This window comes from Eumetopias jubatus, unplaced genomic scaffold (genome assembly GCF_037043125.1).
Source record: "Eumetopias jubatus isolate StellerSeaLion01/CBP00866 unplaced genomic scaffold, mEumJub1_p1.0 scaffold_10, whole genome shotgun sequence".
NCBI lineage: Eukaryota > Metazoa > Chordata > Mammalia > Carnivora > Otariidae > Eumetopias > Eumetopias jubatus.
Genome location: NW_028274816.1, coordinates 12,635,064 through 12,657,902, shown reverse-complemented (window position 1 = coordinate 12,657,902; position 22,839 = coordinate 12,635,064). Strand labels below are relative to the sequence as shown.

General features: G+C 40.9%; 1 protein-coding gene across 2 annotated transcripts in view; it reads right to left on the bottom strand.

Annotated features, from left to right (window-relative positions):
* The window catches only part of NUP93 (nucleoporin 93), a 111,048-nt gene that overhangs the window by 60,967 nt on the left and 27,242 nt on the right, over positions 1-22,839 (bottom strand). For both annotated transcript variants that reach the window (XM_028096528.2, XM_088027382.1), the window contains exon 3: positions 17,686-17,803. In XM_028096528.2, coding sequence (XP_027952329.2) covers positions 17,686-17,803 — 118 coding nt within the window. The remainder of the gene's footprint in view (positions 1-17,685; positions 17,804-22,839) is intronic.

The following is a 22,839-nucleotide window of genomic DNA, read 5'->3' as shown; positions in this document are numbered from 1 at the left end:
ACCAACTGAGCCACCCAGGCGCCCTATTACTGTTATTTTAGAAAAGAGACACTAATTTAACTTTCATGTAATTTTTTCCTGCACATATTTTCTATTTCTGCTATTAATTGGAAAACACTAATAAGATGAGGAAGTGATTAAAAAAAAAATGACTTCTCAATAGAAAGAAAAGGATTACTAAAATTATCCAATCCTCAACAACTTAAACAGGAAAAAACTATATTTATTCCATTACCTGGTCAGATTTTCAAATTCACTGCCATACAAAATAGAGTTCCTGTAATTTTTCTATGAAGGAAAATTGTAGGCAGGATTCTATTTTCTCATTAATCCTCATTATAAAGTTAAATATGGCATTCCTCAAAGCAAGAAATAAATGTTGGCATTAAGACCTAATAAAATTAGGGCGCCTGAGTGGCTCAGTCGTTAAGCGTCTGCCTTCGACTCAGGTCATGGTCCCAGGGTCCTGGGGAGTCCCACTCCCCCTGCTTGTGTTCCCTCTCTTGCTGTGTCTCTGTCAAATAAATAAAATAAAAAAAAAAAAGACCTAATAAAATTATACTCAAGGATGCAAGCCTTAAGAAAATTATAAAAGAAAATAAGCAGAATAAAAATTGTACAAGAATAGCAACAACATGAATGTGAAACAGAACACACGGCGAGGCCTCACAGGATGCTGGCCATGCAAGAGGCCCGGGAGAGCTAAGAGGAGGCCTTGCCCTCCACCCCACACGGATTCACGTCAGGACACACAACCAAAGCAAGCCAGTCGGTGCCTGTATGACACCGGTCAGGTTTTCATCTCTGTACTTCTTACCTCTACAATAGGAACGCAAGGATTTGCAATTCTATTATGAAAATCAGGCTGATTTTAAAATCTGCTTTTCCCACACCCTTCTTCTCTCTACCAGCCTTCCAGCAGTGACACGGGTGGAAATCATTTCAAAAACAATGGTCCGGTTTTATTAACATGCTTCTTACCACTAAGTCCTCCAGCAAACTACTGAGGTGACTAAACCATTTCCAGTTCTACTACTTTGCCATCTCGCATCCTTAAGTTGATACTGGTGTATTCCAAGTAGCCAAACCCCCTCAGGTAAACCCAAAAACATTGAAAATCTACTCAAGATGGCGACCCTATTATATCCACTTAGGGGGCTTAACAAAGCATCATGCACAGGGGTAAGTGCTCAATGTGTATTTATTGAATAACCTGTAAATTGTTGGGGGCTGTTATTCAGAAGCTCTGGAAATGTCTACATAAGAATGCAGACTGTCACCAGCCTTCTAACTGTGGTGTTTTTTGGCAAATTTACACCTAGAATGAAATCAGAAGTGTTCCTGTGAAGCTGGCTACCTATACAGTATTCAAACTTAATCTAATTAAGTTCTATTTAAGCCTTACTAATGAAATGAGTATGATGAAATATGGGTAAAATGCCTCCTTAAGGCTACTTACATATGATTTCTAAAAGGAAGAGGTAATGAAGTCTAGTGGAAAGCACACTGATGTTGGAGTGAGAAGAAGTCGGTTCTAGGCAGCCCTACACAAGTCACTCACTCCACGTCTCGGTTTCCCCATCTATAAAATGGGGAACTGCCACCAGACCTACCTGAAGTAAGAACACTATGTGTATCTTCAGCTGCCTATACAACAGAATTACTCTTCAAAACAAAGAGAAGCCATTTCAAATGATTTCTAAGACACAGGCTTTGCACATTTTAATACATTTTTCAAATATGCAGACTGATTTAGACATTTCCAAGGAAATAGTTATTCTGCCTCTCTGCTTTCTTTCATGGCATCTGTTGTTACTAGCAGAGAAGGAAAAGTAAAATCTAATGTCATTAACAGTAGACCCAAGAGCCCCAGCACTCATTCAATGCGGGAGGAGGGCACACAGTGAAGCAAATGAAAAGGTAAACAAAATGAGGATGAGAGGAGCTGAAGAGAAAGGCAGAGAAAATCAGGTTAATGAATAAAAACAACAAGTCCATCTTTCATCTCTCCTGGCTCCTACTGATGGCAGACGGTGTATTTAATCTGCTGAGAGACCAGATTTAAGGCCTCCCTTTGGCATAGTCCATCCATGAATTATTAACATTTGCAGAAGCAACAGCACATCCGCTCACAGCGATCAGAGAGGATAATGATGATTAACCAAGATGGGATTATTAATCCCTCCACTTCCCTTTCCTGTCTCCCTCGCTCCTTCTTTCCCCTCTGGGCTCTGACTGCTTTTTAGGCAGTGTATTTTGAGTACAGCCTCAGTATCAGAGTCAATACCTCCATAGTGAAAGAGTAATCAATGACCAATTGTAAGTCGTAAGTTTTTAATATATACAAGTTTTTCAGATATATTTTATTGACCACTGTGTCCTTGATGAAGCAAAGGTACAAACGAGGGTGGTTACAAATTCCTTATGGACTCAAACACTCAAAAGATAAACACACTGCTTTGCAGGCTCCAACTTCAGGGTTGGTACACAGGTGGATGAAGTTTAAAAGTTGGCAGAGATGGCTAGAAAAGCAAGATTTACCTACACTAGACTTCTGTCATCACTTAATCCAGTTGATCTCAAACTGGAAGCTTGTTAAACAGATTCTGGGCCTCACCTCCAGAGATTTGGATTAAACAGATCTGGGGTGAGGCCTGAGAATCTACATTTCTAGTAAGTTTTTGGTGATGTTCATGCTGCTAATCTGAGCACCACACTTTAGAATAACCAGCAAAGAGCTTCTTTCTGTTTTGTCAAAGGCATTCAGGGCATGAGAGGAATGGAGAAGGAAATTAAAACCAACCTGAGGCAGAAAACTAATACAAAAACAGAGATGAGATTTGCAGTTCCTTTGGCTTCCTATCTCCCAGGGAAAAACCTAGATGCCTGAAGGGCTCTGCAGTATGTCTGCTGCTCCAAACTAAACCCCGTTCCATAACACTCCTCCTCCCCCACCACAAAATGAGCTAGTAGGATGAATAGTTAACAAGTGGTGAAGAACACACATGAAACTGGGGCTACATTAATTTATAACTTAATTCCTAAAACATGAGAAACAAAATCAAATATTCCCCTTTCTTTGGTCATTTTCTTCCCCATCAGTCCCTCTTCTTAGGATTTGGCTTTAATGTATAATCAATCCTCAGAAAGAATGAGTAAGTCGTAACACCCTCACCCAAAACCTTAGTTTGCTATGTACAGAAAATTCTTAGACACCCTCAATATCAAGCTGAGTCAGGCACCAAAAAAAATGAAAGCAGACTATTACCAGGAGCTATTAGGAAAGGGCCCAATATAAGGAAACGCACTTCAGGGCACCCATTAGAAGAGGAAAACCTAAGCAGGTTAAGTAGATGGATAAAACTAAATACCGGGCGCCTCGGTGGCTCAGTTGGTTAAGCGACTGCCTTCGGCTCAGGTCATGATCCTGGAGTCCCTAGGTCGAGTCCCGCATCGGGGTCCCTGCTCAGCGAGGAGCCTGCTTCTCCCTCTGACCCTCCCCCACCATGTACTCTCTTCTCTCTCAAATAAATAATCTTTAAAAAAAAAAACTAAATACCACATCTTTGGGGTCTGCAAATGCAATTGAAAACACAAGTAATGAGAACACATGAGGAAGAGGCAGCCAACAAGGCCAGGCTCGCACAGAATCATCTTTCCACCTGGCCCAGCTCAACCACACGCCTAGCCTGGGTTCACTCTACACTGCAAAACAGTTGCGGAGTTGCATGCTGTGAGGCTGCAGGAACCATTTTCACAGCTAAGAGATGCTTGGAAAAAAGGAGGTACACTCCCCCATTAGCAACAGCTGCCAATGGTACAGCCGGTTTAAAGGGGTGGGGGGAAGGAGAGAGGGAGGGATGCAAAGGACAGGAGGAAAGTGAGAACGAAAGGAAGAAAGGAGAAAAGATAAAAAGAACAGACAAAAGGAATGGAAGGGAGGGCAGCCTAAAGGAAGGAAGGAAACTGGGAGAAAGGAATAGAAAGCAAAAACTGGAAAAACAAAAACAGAAAACCTCCCGCCCTAATCTGCTCTAAACCCTCATAGTCTAGTCCACCTCAAGTTGCAGATAGGACATGTGCTCCGGTTTGCCACTTCGCATCCGCTTGCCATCAATGACCTACTCGGACAGCATAAACCAGGTTGACTGGTTCTATCCAGTGAGCCAAGTCTCTAGAGACCGAGCCCCTTCACATAAAGGGCATCTGGAAACTATTCAGGGGCAGCAACAAACATCGGTATCATTTGCGTTCCAAAGTGTACCTCGGATGGGAAAAGTGAGGTTTGCCACCACTCAGTTTATGGTATTACTCTTCTAAGTAGCATATTTGTCCCTACAACTGATTTAGTTAACCAGCAAAGCTTTCACACAGAAGGGAATAAATGGAAATGTCACAGGCAAGAGGTCTGAAAGGAAAAACAGGACCAAAACATCAAGAAATGACCAGTGACTAAAGGACGAGCTTAGTGTCTTTGCAAAAAAAACCCCAAATATAATAACAACAATAATAATAATCTGGAATTTACCTAACCAGTCACCCCCCGATGCTTTCCTCAGCAAGGCATGATAATAAGGATACAGGGCAAGGAATTAAGAAGTATCTAGGTTCAAGTTCCACCTTTTGATAGTAAGTACTCTCTCCATCTTGGTTTCAGTATGTTCCCCATCATCTAAAAAGATGATGCCAACACCCATTCAACCCATTCCACCTCAAGGAATAAGACAGTGATGGGCAAAGCCCACTGCCAAGTATCACACAAATGGAAGAAGTATTATGGTGTGCCACTCAAAATCCACATAATATTTCTGGCCTATTATTTTCCCCTGTATCTTCCAAATTAGGACAAAGTCACAGACAACCATTCTTTCAAATGGTTGGAGGGGAGCAGCAAAATGACATAGTAATTACTCATGAAACCCGCATGTCTCAGATCCCTTTTCACACATTAGGAAGCTTTTCCATTACAGAATAAAGGAAAAGACTGTACATCGTTTTCTAAGAATTAACCAATTCTGAACTATGAGGGTCATTTTAATAGCCGATCTCTAACACATGCTTCATGGACTAGTTCCTCACCTCCCCGTTAAATCTATTTTCCTTGTCACTCCAAACAGATGTTCTACAGCCTCAGGTACCTAGTTCAAACAATTTAACACTTCCAAAATGGTGGCTGTTCTGACAACTTCGAGGGGAAATATGGCAGTCAAGACAGCATACTTGGGGCCACTTTCCAAGTTCTCTGAATTAAGCTTATCTTACTTTTGTAATAAGGGGGAAAAGTGAATTTTCTCTCCCAAAGCCATTCAGTTCCCACTCACACTCTCAGAATCCCAAATTTAACGTTTCCTTGTCATCTACTCCCTCAGCCCCCACCCTCTCTTCCAGTCAAGAGGTGTCCAGGTTGTAAAAGAAGAGGGGAAAAGTCTTTTGCAGACAGTGATTACTTCTCCTCTAACCACTCTGAGCCCAGCTCCCTCTGTAAGCAGAACACTTTACCGGCCCCTTTGCTAAATTCTAGTTGCAACTTCATGCTAGGAGAGTGGCACTGGGCACAAGCTGAGGGCCACTTACATGGGAATGCCTAACTATGGCCTACTCTGGAACACCATCATGCCTTTTCAGTTCCCTGCTTGGTCTTCTCTTCAAGATTCTGTTACGTTAGTCTGCATTTATTTGTAATAGCCAGTGAGTCCAAAATGTACCAATCTGCGTGACTCCAGGTCACCTCACTTTTATGTTGTCTCCTAGAACTGAATGAGTAATTTTGCTGTAGAGAAATTCCTTCCTGTATTCTGGAGCACACACAAAGTCGAGGGCCTTGTCTGTGTCTATAAAAACCAAACACACATAATACCCTTAGACAGCCAAATCATATTATAAGATGCAAGATTTCAACATTCCGGCACACTGCCAGAGCTTAATGGCCAGTCAGACGCTAAGTAAGGAAATGGGTCTGCATTAAACCTACAAATAAGTCAGCAATCAATAGTTCAGGATTACAGTAAAAAACTTGATGTGCCCTTTAAATTGCTTCTAGCATCATTCTTCTAACTCAAGCTCAGCTTCGGAAGCAAAACAAAACAAAGATGATCAAGCAAGAAGCTGAACACAACCTATTTTCACAAGAACAAAGACCTGGCATTTCAAAACTAAAAGCCGCTCCAAGATTCCACAGAAACCCTTTACAGTATACCTGTAGGGCAGCAAACCTGAGAAATAATAGGCTGAGCTTTAGACAGTAAATTAAAATGACAGCTCAGCAAGCACAAAACTATGGCAAAAAAGCAAGCACCTGGAGATAAACGGATAAAGGGCGTTTGGCCTTCCCACAAAACTCATCTCCCCCACCCCTCCCAAAACCAGCAGGGCTCTGTATAAAGGTTTAGAAAGCATGTTCCAGCTTTTTTCCCCACAGTCAACATTATTTTATTACTAAGTGTTTGTAAATAAGAGCAATGCCCACCACATCCATTCACTGTGGGCTTTCTACTCTTTATTTTGCTCTAAATGAGCAACCAATGAGCAATATTTCTATTGAAACACTTTCACTACTTTCCTCTTTCAAATATATCTTGAAAATTCACTTCTTTACTAACCAGTCTTGATGTACAATGAAATTTAAAACCCAGGGGACTAAGGGCACAGTATCGAACTCAAACCAACATAAGGGAGTTCAAATCTGGCATATCTACCCTCTGTAGGCCTTAGGTTTCCCACCAGTGAAATACGGTTAACAATAGTACCCACTTCAAATGGTTACTGGAAACCCAGAAGTGTTTAGTACAGTGTCTTGACGCAATAAATGTTCAGTAAACCTTATCTCTGCCTCCTCGATTTTAGCTGCAGTAAAACAGAAGACAGGAACTCAAACTTTCCTGCCAGTATTCACTGCACCAGCAGGGATACTTAAACTAAACAAAAAGAAAGGCAGATAGGGAAGGAGGGAAAAAGAGGAAAGGTGCGGGGGAGGGGGAGAAGGAAGAAAACACAACCATTTAAACTAGTTTACTCAAAGTGTAGTTGAAGGAGTACCAGACCCCAAATAGTTGGTGTCTAGTCTGCAGCAGGTAAGTATAAAAACGGAGAATAAGCATTTAGAAACTTTTAGGCCAAGCTGATGGAGTAATTTTGTCCACTGAATTTCATTTGAAAAACTAAGGCTTGTATTTTGCATGTCTTTTATTTCTTTTTTTTCCCCTAGTAATTCATTTTTACTGTATTTTCCTATGAGTATCTCTCACCTGGAGATGAACTGGGGGGGAAAAAAAACTTGTTTGGGAGGCACTGATTCAGTAAGCACCTTCTCAATGAAGAACACCCACCACCATACTCATTCAACATGAAGACCTCTGGGGCAGTCTGGGACCTCATCACAGAACCAAGTGCTACTGTGAATGCCCATAAATCTTCAAGGATCCACAGGCGGGGCACGTGGGTGGCTCAGTCAATTAAGCTTCTGACTTTTTTTTTTTTTTTTTAAGATTATTTATTTGAGAGTGGGCGCCTGGGTGGCCCAGTTGGTTAAGCGACTGCCTTCGGCTCAGGTCATGATCCTGGAGTCCCGGGATCGAGTCCCGCGTCGGGCTCCCTGCTCAGCAGGGAGTCTGCTTCTACCTCTGACCCTCTTCCCTCTCGTGCTCTCTATCTCTCATCCTCTCTCTCTCAAATAAATAAATAAAATCTTTAAAAAAAAAAAAGATTATTTATTTGAGAGAGAGAGAGAGAAAGCACAATCAAGGGGAGCGGCAGGCAGAGGGAGAGGGAGAAGCAGGCTCCCCACTGAGCAGGGAGCCCTATGTGGGGCTCAATCCCAGGACCCTGGGATCATGACCTGAGCTGAAAGCAGATGCTGAACCAACTGAGCCACCCAGGCGCCCCAAGCTTCCGACTCTTGATCTCGGCTCAAGTCTTGATCCCAGGGTCCTGAATTCAAGCCCCATGTTGGGCTCCACACTGGGCGTGGAGCCTACTTAAAAAAAAAAAAAAAAAAAAATCCACCAGGTCCTGAGCTGGTGAGCTGGTCCTTCTGAGACAGACTGATAAGTACTGTGGATAAGAGAGAACCTAGTAAGAGAGAAAGCAGTTGCAGATAATATCACACCAGAGTATTTTGGTACCTCAAGCAAATCAAGCATATTGTAACCTTCCATGGCCATTTCTACCTGTCCTTAAGATAGCAACAGCATTTTAACATAGACAGTTTTCTCTTTTTGAAAGAAAAGGGAGAGGTAGAGAAAACTCTTCCTCATATCCTACTGCTCATGCCATTCAAAAAAATAAAGCAGATCAGGTAGTAATAATAAAAATCGGACAGTAAATCCACACTCCCACTTATATTCTGCTGACCTAATCCTCCCGTTTGTTTTTACAAATGAAAAGAATGACCCTGTCAGTCCTGGTTGTAAATATGTTCTATAAGACAAGGCTTCTTTCCATACAAGTCTCCTAAGCTGTGTCAGCCCAGTCCTGCTCAGCAGACCCGCTGTGGTGCTTCGAGAGCAATGGCTCTCTGAAAAACAGGGGCAGGATTTGGCTGTGGTATCTCGGCCTTGCAGCCACTCAGCGGTGAGAAGCGAGGCCTCACCCTTCTGTCCTCCAAGATAATTAAAGTGGTGCATGCACCGCTGCTGATTGTTAGTGTTGCAGACTCGGGGCTGTCAGAATTGAGGGCCTGAGCCTCAGCTCGGCTGCCAGCAACCTGAGCTGGAGGGACTCACTCAAACTCTCCATATCTCAAGTGCACGATGGAAGCCAAGCATCTGGGAAATGGGGAAAAAGCCTAAAAAAAAAGCAATACATACTAGTTCTGAGAGCTCTGCAGCAAAAGAAATTCTAATACAGGTCTTGTCAGTAGAGGATATTGCCCATCCTTTCTCCCAGCTTCTGTTCCTGGTCCCCAACCAACAAATAAAAAGAGGCAAAACCAGGAGTCTCCCTTGTCTGAGCCCCCTCTCACTTCCTTCACAGAATGTGGATTCTTGGGGTGCCTGGGTGGCTCAGTCGGTTGGGCGGCTGCCTTCGGCTCAGGTCATGATCCCAGAGTCCTGGGATGGAGCCCCACGTCGGGCTCCCTGCTCAGTGGAGAGCCTGCTTCTCCCTCTCCCTCTGCCTGCCTCTGCCTACTTGTGATCGTTCCTAGTGGAGAGAGTGGGAACCTGGGTCCCAAAGTTTTGTATCCAAGGAGCCACACAGTGCCAACCCCCAACAATGCTAAGAGCCACATCAGGCTACAGGCCTGGACAGCTTTAAGATCGAACATTCCAAAATGGAAATAAGAGATCACAGGGTGCTGCGGCAAGCAGATCGAAGCGGTGCACAGGGTCAAGGGCTGCCATGTGAAAACAAGACTGGTCTAGAGCAATGCATTTGATATTCGACGAGGTTTTAGCCCCCATTTAAATTACATCCGCTCCAATATCAAACAGTTCAGCAGATAAAAGACATGACCATTTCTGGTTCCTGAAGCCAAGCAACTTAAAGACACCAGACTGCAGATGACAATATGTGCCCCCCACCTCCAGAGTGCTGGGGCTTCGATAGATATCGGCAGGTTAAGAGACAGCTCATGAAGGAGGGAGGGCACGACTCAACGCCGTTCAAAGGCACCCGGGCCGGCCCGTATGTGAAGTGCTCTAGTAAATTATTAGATAAATATTTTAGCCATCGGCTTCTTCCAAAACACTCTTACGGAACCATTCCAACTTCTTTCTTCTTTAGTTGGTAATTGATATTCCTTTGCTCACTACAGTATATAAGGAACCTCCGAGAAGACAAAAAAGCCTGTCATTTCCTGCTTGCTCAGAATGCATTCAGCATCCATTTACTTGCTTGTTCTGAAAGGCCCGCATTCAGGAATAAGTGTGAATGGCTAAGTAAAAAGGCTGAAATCTTGTATCCTGGCTCACATAAAAGCAGTTTTTCACATTTTCCACAGACGATGCCTTTAACACCCATTTTTATTCCAAAGTCACCATTTTTAATTCCATTCACAGGATACTTTAATGTAATTGCATACTTTCTACCAGACCACAAAGCCTACCTATTCCCTTATCACAGACAGGCAGAAAAATTAAATCATTTCAGTACTTACCCCAGCAATCAGTATCCGACTACCTAATTACAAACACAAAACAGGATGGTACATTAACCTGCCTCTGGGAAGACACTATTTTGTCTTTTTTACGTGTTTACTGGTTTTCACCAGCTGAGATTTACACTGGGTCAGGGTTTAATGACAAGGAACAGCAAATATATTTGCTAAGCAGGGGTGATGTGGACACTGCAGTGTTCGCACAAGAGACAAAGCCGGGTACCGTGACTGCCCTGAACAAGAAGACAGGACACAGTGAGATGTAGGTCTTTTCCACATGTCGTTCGGCCACTACAACCGAATGCAGCCTAAAATGTACCTGCTGTTTGTTCCAGGAAAGTGCTTCTCTCTAACTAGCAGGCTTAGGATCCAGTGAGAATTGGGTTCATTATCTAGTGAACCCAAGAGCATTAACTACAGGTTGTTTAATTTAAGTCCAGAATAAGCTTCGAAAGGACAAGATTTAAATATCCATTAAAGTCTTCTAAAACCTCCAAAGAAAGGTTACTATGAACTTCCCGCTTTCTTAGGGGCAAGAAGAATATAAGCAAGGAGGTCAATAAACACAAATGCTTAACTAAAAACCTTCACACTGTTAGATTCTCTTATATTTTTATATGTGAAAACATTTAAAGAGCAAGATCTTATTCCTTCAGAGTCCCATCAATTCAAAATTTCTAATCATCCAATTTGGGCTAGTTCACCACTGCAGAAAAGCCTGCTCAGGCATATTAAGAACAGAAACAACATGGGAGCTAGGTATGTTCTGCCCACTTAAAACACTTCTCAGGACTGTTATACAAATGATCAGCACGCAAACAGATGCAACTTTTTTTTTTTAAGATTTTATTTATTTATTTGACAGAGACAGTGAGAGAGGGAACACAAGCAGGTAAGTGGGAGAGGGAGAAGCAGGTTCCCCGCTGAGCAGGGAGCCTGATGCAGGGCTCAATCCCAGGACCCTGGGATCATGACCTGAGCCAAAGGCAGACGCTAACGACTGAACCACCCAGGCGCCCCCAGATGCAACTCTTGATGAATGAACCCCATCTCTTCCTCAGATTTACGAAAGCAGCTCTGGTAAGGCCTCTCCCCAGTATCCATGCTTAGTAGTTTCGAGAAACAAATGAGAATGACTACTTAAAAATAATCCCGGAGTTCAGATACTGTTCATCCAATCAGACTGCACTTTCCTGCAGCAGATTTGAGCAAGGGAAAGCTTACTGCACTTCTCCCTCAATATTAATATTTTGCCAGTAATATTCCTGAAGAGCTGCTATTAGCACACTAATCATTCTAGGCAAGGCTGACCCTCTTTCCAACAAACAAACTGCCACAGGATTTCTGGAACCAGTTCCCCACTAACAACTTGCCAGTACTACAAACACACAATTAGCAAGCAACACAACCACTTTTCCGCTTAGCTGTTATATATAGCTGCATTTAAGCAGCAGTCTCTTAATTCTGAAGATCCAAAATTAAAAGATAAACCATGAAAATAACAATTTAGGTGATAAGGGGTTGCACAAGCAGTGATTCATTTTAATACTTATGCCAAAGCTATTTAGTTCTTTCTGATTACTTAAAAGATAAGCTAACAGTGGTCTGAGCATACTCTACATTTCCCAGGCCAAGGGCAGAAAAAGGAAGGAAATAATGAATATTTTATTATGGATACAGTGTGGTAAGCAAAACAAGTTTCTAACAAAGTGAATTATTACTGCATCATTATCTTGTATGTGATAAATCAGTTTCCCTGACTCTAATTTTTTTATAGTTCTTTTAATCACTATTTAAGATATCTTTTGCTCTCTACTCATATAGGACAGGACAGGACAGATTTCCATCTGGAGATTTACAGATTATGAAGACCTTCAGTATAGGGTCTTTCCTTTCTTTCCTTCCTTCCTTCTTTTTTTCTTTCCTTTGGTAGAAGGGGCTGAAGAGATAAGAATCACTTATCTAAGATTTGAATGGGCTGCCAAGTTAATTCTAACATAAGCTAAATTTCTGTTTACTTTGTGGGGAAACATTTGGAAAGTTTTGTTTTTTCCTAAGCAGTAAAACCGACACACTGTATTTGAAGGCTGTGGGGAAAGAGATCTGAGAAGACCATGAAAGAGGCGGCATGTGAGGAAAGCCTCACAGGGTTAGACTGAAATGAGGGCTCGGACATTTCAGAGGCGCTACTCCAGGCTAAGGAAGGTGATAACCAAAGGCCTAACGTATAAAAGAGTTAGGCAACCTGGTGGCTGAAGTATAAATATGCGCACACGCACACACATAGATAGATCCTCCTACTGCAGGAAAGTAGCGCAATTTAGTCCCACCTATACATACTCCAAATACTAAGTATTTAATACTTTAGAAAAGCAGACAGTTCCTATTTTAAAAATGTCTCTGTAGAAATCTCTTAAACATATTACAGAGTGTTAGCCTGTTTGGAAACAGTAACTACTATTTAGCTTGATATGGGGCTTCCCACAGCCAGGAAAGAGAATGTTAAGGGTGAGGTCAGATACTTGGTTGAGGTCTGCAGTCACTGGAACAACTAGCAATAGACGGCTTAGCCCAGTACTCCACATAGCTGTGAAAGAGTGAGATCTGACGATGTTTCATTAATTACAGTTAATTTAGTCTTAAGATTTCTGGCACTATAAGTGTAGTGGGTTGACGTGTGTCCCCCAGCAAAAAGATATGTTGAAGTCCTAACTCCTAGTACCTGTGCATATGACCTTAATTTGGCAATATGATCTTTGCAAATGTGATTAAGTTAAGGATCTCAATGTGAGATCATCCTGGATTTAGGGTGTGCCCTACACCCAATGACTGGAGTCTTTCTAAGAGAAAGGAGAGGGAGACTAAACACACAGGAGATAAACCTTGTGGAGATGGAGGCAGACATTAGAGGTAAGAAACGGCTAGTGCCACCAAATGTTCGTAGAGGAAAGATTCTCCTCCTACAGCCTTCGGAGGGAGCATGGTGCTACCAACACCTTGACTTCAAAGTTCTATACTCCAGAACTCTGAGAGGATAAATTTCTTTTCTTTTTTTTTTTTTTTTAAGATTTTATTTATTTGTTTGAGAGAGAGAACGAGAGAGAGCATGAGAGGGAAGAGGGTCAGAGGGAGAAGCAGACATCCCGCTGAGCACGGAGCCCGCTGCGGGACTCAATCCCGGGACTCCGGGATCATGACCTGAGCCAAAGGCAGTCACTCAACCAACTGCGCCACCCAGGCGCCCTGAGAGGATAAATTTCTAATGTTTTAGGCCACTGAGTTTGCGGAAACTTGTGGCAGCCCTAGGAATCTAATACAGGAAGTTTAGCAATAATATTATTATACTTTGGTCCAATGCCATTTGGAAATAATACAGCCTAATGCAGAGAAACTGCAGCTCCCATTTTTATGGCTAACTCAGGCAATTTCTGCACAGCCTTCTTGAAATATACATGTAATCTAGTGAAAAAGCCCATATATAGCCAAACTGTAAATTTGCACTTTATTACTACGTGATACAATTCCATGGTACATTAGGTCTGTTCAGATCATAGTAAAGATGTGCGATCTGCCCTTGTTATTTTTTTTTCCGAAGACAGAAGTGAGCAAGTGGAAAAGAAGAAGATAGCAGGAGGGGAAGAATGAAGGGGAGTAAGTCAGAGGGGGAGACGAACCATGAGAGACGATGGACTCTGAAAAACAAACTGAGGGTTCTAGAGGGGAGGGGGTTGGGGGGATGGGTTAGCCTGGTGAATAGTATTAAAGAGGGCACATTCTGCGTGGAGCACTGGGTGTTATTCACGAACAATGAATCATGGAACACTACATCAAAAACTAATGATGTAATGTATGGTGATTAACATAATAAAAAATTATTAAAAAAAAAAAGAAGTGAGCAAGTGGACCTCTGTGAGAGGACCTGCACTTGCAAGCACCCCGAAGTCACTGAGAACAGTACAATCATTTCGGTGCCATGCCCTGTTAATATTTGCTCTTTCCCTCTATTACACAAATGTACAGGCCTTCTTTATGATGATTTCCAAAAAATAAAATCAATAAATATTTTTAAAAATTCTCCCAGCATCAGCCATACATATATCTAAGTAAATCTTTTTTAATGTTACCTTTGCTGGCCACAGCAATCTTTCAAAAATGCATTCTCAATGCATACCAACAACATTAGTTATGACAAACAACAAAACAGTTAACAGTGGAAAGCCTGTATTAATTTCAAGCTTTCTGGTAGAAACAGAAGGGAATATAATCAATTCTGCCAGACAGAAAAGGACTACACATGTACCTATATATGTACCTGTACATGGGGAAATACCTTCCCAAGCTCATATGTAATGCAAACAACGGGTGGTACAAAGTCTTGGACAGCATCTGTCAAAGAATGCTTCAGCATTTCCTTCTATGAATTTGTAAATTGACATAATAAATTCACTCTGATTGCTATCTGGCACATGGGATTAGGATGCATTCTCATCTCAAAAACTGCACTGGCTGGAAAAATTTATATACAAAAATCCATTAGACTTATGGTATGTGAATCCTGTATCTCAATAAAGCTGTTAAAATAAATGAGGGGGGAAAAGTCCATGAAAAAATACATATGGCTTTTCTAAAAACAAACAACTGAAAATGACTAAGTTAACTCTTCTTGGATAATCAATACATCATGAGAAGAATTAAAAGGAAGACTGCTCCATGCTCAGGCTGAAAGCTGACTTGGCCCTTACATCTGACTACTAAACAAGAAATCAGGCAAGAATATGTTGATACTGTGTATATGGGGGGCTTAAGCATAGGTCAGGTGAACTCCACAATACAATTTAAAACTTCCAATTCCTATCAATAACTAGAACCATCTCAGATTAAGCCAAACTTTAAAACTTAAATTTTCTCCTTTAAGTCTTTGTAGGAAAGAAGATGAAATCAACAGAACAATTATTTTGAAACCAGTAAGTCCTTTTTTTTTTCTTTGGGAGAGCACATGGGCAACCAGGGGGTAAAGGGCAAAGGGAGAGAATCATCTTTTTTTTTTTTTTTAAAGATATTTATTTTGAAGACAGTGAGAGAGAGGGAGTGTGAACTGGGGGAGGAGCAGAGGGAGAGGGACAAGCAGACTTCCCACTGAGCTCAGGGACCAACTCGGGGCTTGATCGCAAGACCCTGAGATCATGACCTGAGCTGAAACCAAGAGTTGGGACTTTAAACTGAAACTGAAAGCCATCCAAACACCCCAAGAGAGGACCTTAAGTAGGCTCCACGCCCAGCACAAAGCCCAACCTGGGGCTTGATCTCACAACCCTGAGATCATGACCTGAGCCAGAATCAAGAGTCAGACGCTTAAATGACCAAGCCACCCAGATACCCCAAAACTAGTAAGTCTTAAATTTTTACTTTAGATATAGATGATCAATTCCCAATTAATCAAAAGTTACCTTGGACTGACCATTTTGCATTTTTGAAGCTATTCTGGAAAAGCTCAAGAGGTAAAATTTTGAAATGAAAGCATCCTTCCTCTCAAAGTTCAAAGATTTCCAGGACATGCAGGACCAAAACTCTTAGCCACGCTCATTCCAAATTAAGAAATTCTCTTTGATGTGACCGAGCATGCACTGCTGGGAAACCATCTAATGGGGGTGCTGAAGGAGTGTGTTCATGCATTAAACAGAAGGTTAGGAAGACTGTCATGATTCAATACATTTATAAACCTGTCATTAATATCTCAAAGCAGAGGGGCGCCTGGGTGGCTCAGTCGTTGGGCATCTGCCTTCAGCTTAGGTCATGATCCCAGGGTCCTGGGATCGAGCCCTGCATCAGACTCCCTGTTCAGCAGGAAGCCTGCTTCTCCCTCTCCCACTTGCCCTGCTTGTGTTCCCTCTCTCGCTGTGTCTCTCTCTGTCAAATAAATAAAATCTTAAAAAAAAAAATCTCAAAGCGGAAAATGGAGTACCACATCAGAATTCATGAGGTACATCACTAAATGTGCTGAGTATTCCAGATTTGTATGACAAATATGCCAAAGAACCTTTAAAAGCAGTTGGTTTTAAAAAGAAATTTTTTGGAGGTGCCTGGGTGGCTCAGTCAGTTTCGCCTCCGACTCTTGGTTTCAGCTCAGATCATGATCTCATCATAATCTCATGGGTTGTGGGATGGTGCCTGACTGGGGGCTCTGGGGCTCAGTGGGGAATCTGCTTCAGAGTCTCTCCCTCTGCCCCTCCCCCGACACGCACATGTTCAGGTGTGCTCTCTCCCTCAAATAAATAAATAAAATATTTTTAAAAAAATAAAAATAACTTCTTTGGTATTTTAAACATTAAAAACACACAACCTTTCAGCGAGTGCCATTTCTTCCACACTATTAGGGATACTCCCCAAAATATATGACTGTTCAAATTAATTTTTTAGCTTTATCCCTTTTGCCCACCTCATCCTTGTTAAAAGTATTGGTTTATAGCAGTAAAATAGAAGGGACAAAAAGGGACAGCGAAAAATAAACAAAACAAAAACAAGAGTTAAGTATACATGCCATTTTAAGAGTACATGGAAATGAGCAGGCATCCATAAGGTGACAAGCTAATATGATTTAGTACACAAAATTTTAAAAAACTAGTGACTATGGGAACATATTGATAACAGGAAAAATAATATCTATAGTTAACTCTCAACAGAAACATAGGGTTTTCAGTTACTGAATTGGAATAAATACAGTAAACTGTGGCCATTAAATGGATTAAAAATAGTTCTTGGGAAGGATAGTGGGGTAGAGAGTTAATTCAAACTGAGCCCATATAATAACAATTAGTACCCATCTGTAAAATGATTTGCCTTTGTAGAACCTGCTTCCTTTCATTTCAAAGGTAAATCAATGATTAAAATGGTAACTCACAGTCCCTTCACTCTAACATGAATGCAGCATCTCAATTCCTCAAAACTAAATGAATCACAAGTTTTTTCCTTAATAATGTATGTGTGTGTGTGCACACGCACACACACACAAAAAGCAGTTTCTGATTAGATTAAAATAGCAATCAATTATGCCAGTGGCATGTTAGGTTAAATGAGACTGGAGTGCTCTATTAGACCATTTCCTGGTGCCACTAATGCAGCCAAATACTTCCTAGAAATCGATGAGTAGGTTTCAGTAAATAGTACTCTAAGTTTTCCCCAGCTCCTTGCCAACCAATACAAGCAAGATGTAGAAAAGAAATGTGGAAGACGAAGAGTAAAATTATTTGAGATCCAGCAAAGAAAGCAAGAGAAACTTATAACTAATGTCTCTGGTGCCTTGGATTAAGCCCAAGGAAGGAAGAAAAATCTGTTCTCATAATTACAATAATCTAAAAAGTGCAGGTTGGAATTGCTTTCCTAAATTCAGCCTCTCAGAGTACTCTTAAAGTAACCTATGTTCCCTACTATACCTCCAAAGCGGAGTCTCCCAATCTCTTAATATCTCAGGAAGAGAATTAACAAAGAAATCTAGAATTCCTAAATGAGCTGGTCAAAAAGGGCCAGGGCCTTCAGCTTGGTTTGCATACTCAGGATTCCACCTGCACCAGTCCTGGCAACCTGCAGGCCCTTACCTGAATGTCTGTGTCCTTCACAGGCTCAAGAGGCTCAAAGGTGGTGGCCGCACTCAGACTCTCCAATCGTTGGGAGATGTGGGATATGTCAAGTCCCCGAGACCCAAGGAGAACTGACCTATATGAGGATATGGGGCAGAGAGAAAAAAGCAGGATTAGGACATCTGATATGCTTCATAAAATACCAGAGACTATTTTTTATTCAAAACTTCCTATGTACTGCTCAGACACTTTCATATGGTTTTTTATACCTTTCCATAAAGATCACATGGAGTAACAGACACAATATTGCATCTGGTAATAAGATAGTTCTGGTCATGCCTGAATTAAAATAAAACTTGCCTAGAGTAAAATGCAATAAAATGATAGGCTAGACAACTCCACACATTTTACACTCAAGAAAATCATGAGTTAGACGCTATTCTCAATCCCCATTTTACAGATGGGGGGAATTAAGGTGCAAAGAGGTTAAGTGACTTCTCCAAAGTCACAGAGCCAGGAAATGGCAGAGCCAGGTCATCAGGCTCCAGAGCACAAACTCTTAACCACCATCCTGTATTCACAGCCTCTGTAAAGACAGATATGTGAACCACAACATCTGAGAAGCTACAAGAGTAACCCAGTCCAAACTTTATTAATGAGTTGAAGAAACTAAAAGTCTGGGACCATCAATGATTTGCAAAGGGCAGTCAAACCAGAATCCAAGGCTGGTTCTCCACAGCTTCTCTTTAAAAGCCAAACATCGTTATCTAGTATGTCTTCAAGTTCCCACTCTGCTGCCCAGTCCAATAACACAGGAGCCTGTCACCTAATAAATGCTTTGAAGACAGACGGGAATAATACAGCTGGATTTATTTCTACTCACTTGGGGGAATATAACAATGGAAGAGTTTTTTAAAAAATCAGAGTCTCACTAATATCTAGAACACGCTCTACAAGAAAGAAATTTAGGGAATCAGATGCTTAGACTGTTGTTTTTGGATTATGATGTAGTACCCAAAAATCCCACTGACAAAGTTTATGTTCCTTCTGAGGCACTCAGAAGCTACACCACTGGGCAGCACAAGTAGCCCTAATACCTACAGCTATGACACTTAAGATTTCTACTTCTGAACTAACAGACTTACTAGAGAACTTTGTTTTTATTTCTATTCTACTAAGTACTACAGAAATAGATGATGTGCACCCAGAGGGCTCCCCACTGTAGATTTTTGTCTCTTCCATGTAGACAGGTCAACTAGAATGCCATCCCTGAGGGCTTCTCCTCCCAGGCTACCATGTCAGATAAATAATCTTGCCTCTCTCTTCTAACAATCCTGAAAGCTAACTTTCTAATACAGTAGTTCCCAGCCCTGGTTGCACATTAGAGTCACCTAGGCAACTTTCCTCCCAATGATTCTGAGTAGTACTGGGTGAAGCCTGGAGCATGGAGATCAGTGTAATGCCCTCCCTTCCTTTTTTAATAATAGCTTTACTGAGATATAATTCATATACCATACAATTCACCCATTTAAAGTGTACAAATCAGTAGGTTTTAGTGTATTCAGAGCTGTATAACTTTCACCACAATCAATTTTAGAACATTTTCACCAATCCCTAAACAAACCCCCTACCCACCAGCAGTCATTTCCCATGTCCCTTCCCAAACTCCCCCCCAACCTCTGACAACCATTAATCTATTCTGTTTCTATAGATTTGCCTCTTCTGGACATTTCATACATATGGAATCATACAATATGTGGTGTTCTGTGACAACCCTCTTTCGCTCAGCATAATGCTTGTCAAGATTCATTCATGTTGGGTGCCTGGGTGGCTCAGTTGGTTAAGTGTCTGCCTTCGGCTCAGGTCGTGATCCCAGAGTCCTGGGATTGAGTCCCGCATCGGGCTCCCTGCTCAGCGGGGAGCCTGCTTCTCCCTCTGCCTCTCTCTCTCTCCTATGAATAAATAAAATCTTAAAAAAAAAAAAAAGATTCATCCATGTTCTAGTATGTATCAGTACTTCATTTCTTTTTATAACGGAACAATATTCCATTATATGGATATGTCACATTTTATATTTATGAATATATCCATTCATCAGCTGATAGACATTTGGGTTGTTTCTACTTTGGGGCTATTATGAAAAATGCTGCCATGAACATTCATGTACCAGTTTTTGTGTATGTTTTCATTTTTCTTGGATATATACCTAGAAGTAGAATTGCTAGATCATACAGTAACCATTTAACCTTCTGAAGAACTGTCAGATAGTTTTCCATTTTACATTCTCATGCGCAATGTAGAAGAGTTCCAATTGTTTTCTACATCCTCGCCAATGCTTTTTGATTATAGTTGTCTTAGTGGGCCCTCCTTTTTAAACCCTTATAGAAAAACAATTTTAAATACAAAATTAAGTAGTAAACCTCCTTGTACCCATTACCCAGCTTCAACAATTAACAGGTCAGAGTCAACCTTGTTTCACCTATATACCTACCTATTTTCCTCTTTCCACCACCCAAATTATTTTGAAGTAGATCCAAGACAGTACCCCGATTATTTAATAATTAAAATTTTGTGTTTTTTATGACTGGTATACAAATAAGATCTCTACTTATGAATAATATGCCTAAATCTTTTTTTTTTTCAAGATTTTATGTATTTATTTGTCAGAGAGAGCACAAGCAGGAGAGCAGCAGGCAGAGGGAGAAGCAGGCTCCCCGCGGAGCAGGGAGCCCAATGTGGGACTCGATCCCGGGACTCCAGGATCATGACCTGAGCTGAAGGCAGCCGCTTAACCGACTAAATCTTTTTAATCTATAGGGTGCTCCTCCATCTCCTTTTCTTTTTCTTACAATTTCTTTACTGGGGACTCTGGATTATTTGTCCTGTAGAGCAGTACTACTTAAACCTGAACTGTACATGTGAATCACCTGGAAAGCATATTAAAATGCAGATTCTGATTCAGTAGGTCTGGGATGGGGCCTGAGATTCTCCATTTCTAAAAAGCTCACAGTTGATGCTTTTCCTATTGATCCATGGACTACACTAAAAGTAGGAAGGATACAGTTTCCCACATAACAGGTTTTATGGACTACATCCCCAAGATGTCATTTGACATTTTCCTCCAGCCTCTGTATTTCCTATAAATTGAAAGTAAGCTCTAAAGGTTTGATCAGATTCAGGTGTCCTTATTTTTTGGTTAGATTACTTGAGACTTTCATTAAGAAATCTGGTTATTTCTTTTGGAATGTTAGCAGATAACTTATGATCACTGCTTAAAGTCATTAATTCCTTAGAGGCTGCAAAATGGTGGTGTTCTTTTTTTTTTTTAATTTATTTATTTTGGGGCGCCTGGGTGGCTCAATTGGTTGGGTGGCTGCCTTTGGCTCAGGTCATGATCCCAGGGTCCTGGGATCAAGACCCGCGTCGGGCTCCCTGCTTGGCAGAGACCTGCTTCTCCCTCTCCCTTTGCCTGCCGCTCTCCCTACTTGTGCTCTGTCAAATAAATAAATAAAATCTTAAAAAAAAAGATTTCTTTTGAGAGAGAAAGAGAGAGAGCACATGGTCGGGGGGGGGGATAGTGAGAACCTCTAGCAGACTCCCAGCTGAGTGCAGAGCCCAGTCTCACAACAATCATGACCTGACCCAAAACCAAGAGTCGGATGCTTAACCAACTGAGCCACCCAGGCGCCCCAGGTATTCTATTTTTATTAGCCAGAATATTTCCTTTCAGAAAAACTTTTCATCCACTATGTGGTTATTCTGAATAATGAGATGGTTCTCCAGCATCCTCAAAGTGACTGATGAGTTTCGTTTTAGTATCATTATGAACTCATGAATTTAAACAGTCATAAACATATGAACTGAAACATATTAAGCACTTACTGATGTGTTTCAGTCCACTGCAGTTACTATCCTTATGATGCTCAAATTGTCTCCTCAGCCATTAGAAACCTTTTGAGGATGGTTTTGAGTTCTTTTGACATGACTCACATTCATCTTATACAGACCTGGAGTCAGCCAACTGTCCAAAGAACCCCCATTGTTTTATTAAAAGATGGATTTTAGAGGCAACTATCTAGGACTGCTCACTGGCACACTGGAGGTCCTTTCCGTAAGCACAGCTAGAAATAAAGTTTTTCCTTTTGTTTCAGTTTTCTTAAGATAAATTACATGGTGAGTTTATACTAATACTTCCAATTCAAAATTTAAAGCACAAAGTTTTGGGTTAACCTCACAGATTTTCTATCTGCATATCCTTTCTCCCACACCACAAGTCCTAGTTTCAGCATAACCACCATAACTACTTATTTGCTTTATCCTACACTATACACACAACAGTCTCAAAACAGCAGTAACAACACCTCCAACATGATGACTTATAACAGAGTAAGATATCACTTGGAACTGTTCCTCTCTGTGTGGTTATGTCACCAACTGGATTAAGCATTTATTTTCCTTTTTTTAGGAATTCCTTTTTTGAAATTTAAGTTTGTTTTATAATAATGTAAAATATTTACACAATTCCAAAGTCAATTTATTAAAAAAAAGTCCCTGTCTTCTCTACCTTATTTAAGGTTACTTGAACCTTTTGTTTGTTTACCTTCTGTTTAAATCATGCCTTTTTAAGAAAGGAGGGAAGAAAAGCAAGGAGGAAGACCAGTCTGAGTGAGTTCTCAGGAAAGGTGCCAGGATTGGGAAAAGACCAGAGTACCAGCACAGGGGAGGGGTAGATTGGCACAGTTTATGTGGAAGGAGAAAGAAAAAAAAAAAAACCTGAAAAAAAAAATATCTGAAAGCAGGAAGAATGTAGAATGGAAACTAATGGCCAAAAAGTAGAACCTCTTTGTATATACAGTACCTTGTTTTATACATTTGGCCACAGACTCGTGAATATTTTCCTTCAATTTAAAAGATTAATTTTAAAACCTGAAATTCTTAACACCCAACAAAGATTTACATTTCATGAACCTCTGAATCTGAATTCAAATGAATAATCTTTAAAATAATTATTAAAGCAATTGCATTGTGAGCAGTGACTAAATTATTTTATATCAACAAATTTAAAAATTTTAGTTGTAATTATGGTGCTGTGATTTTATTATTGGAGTCATTACTTAGAGATATATTTGATGTCTAAAATCTGTTTCTAAATCTGAGTGGGACTACAGATGA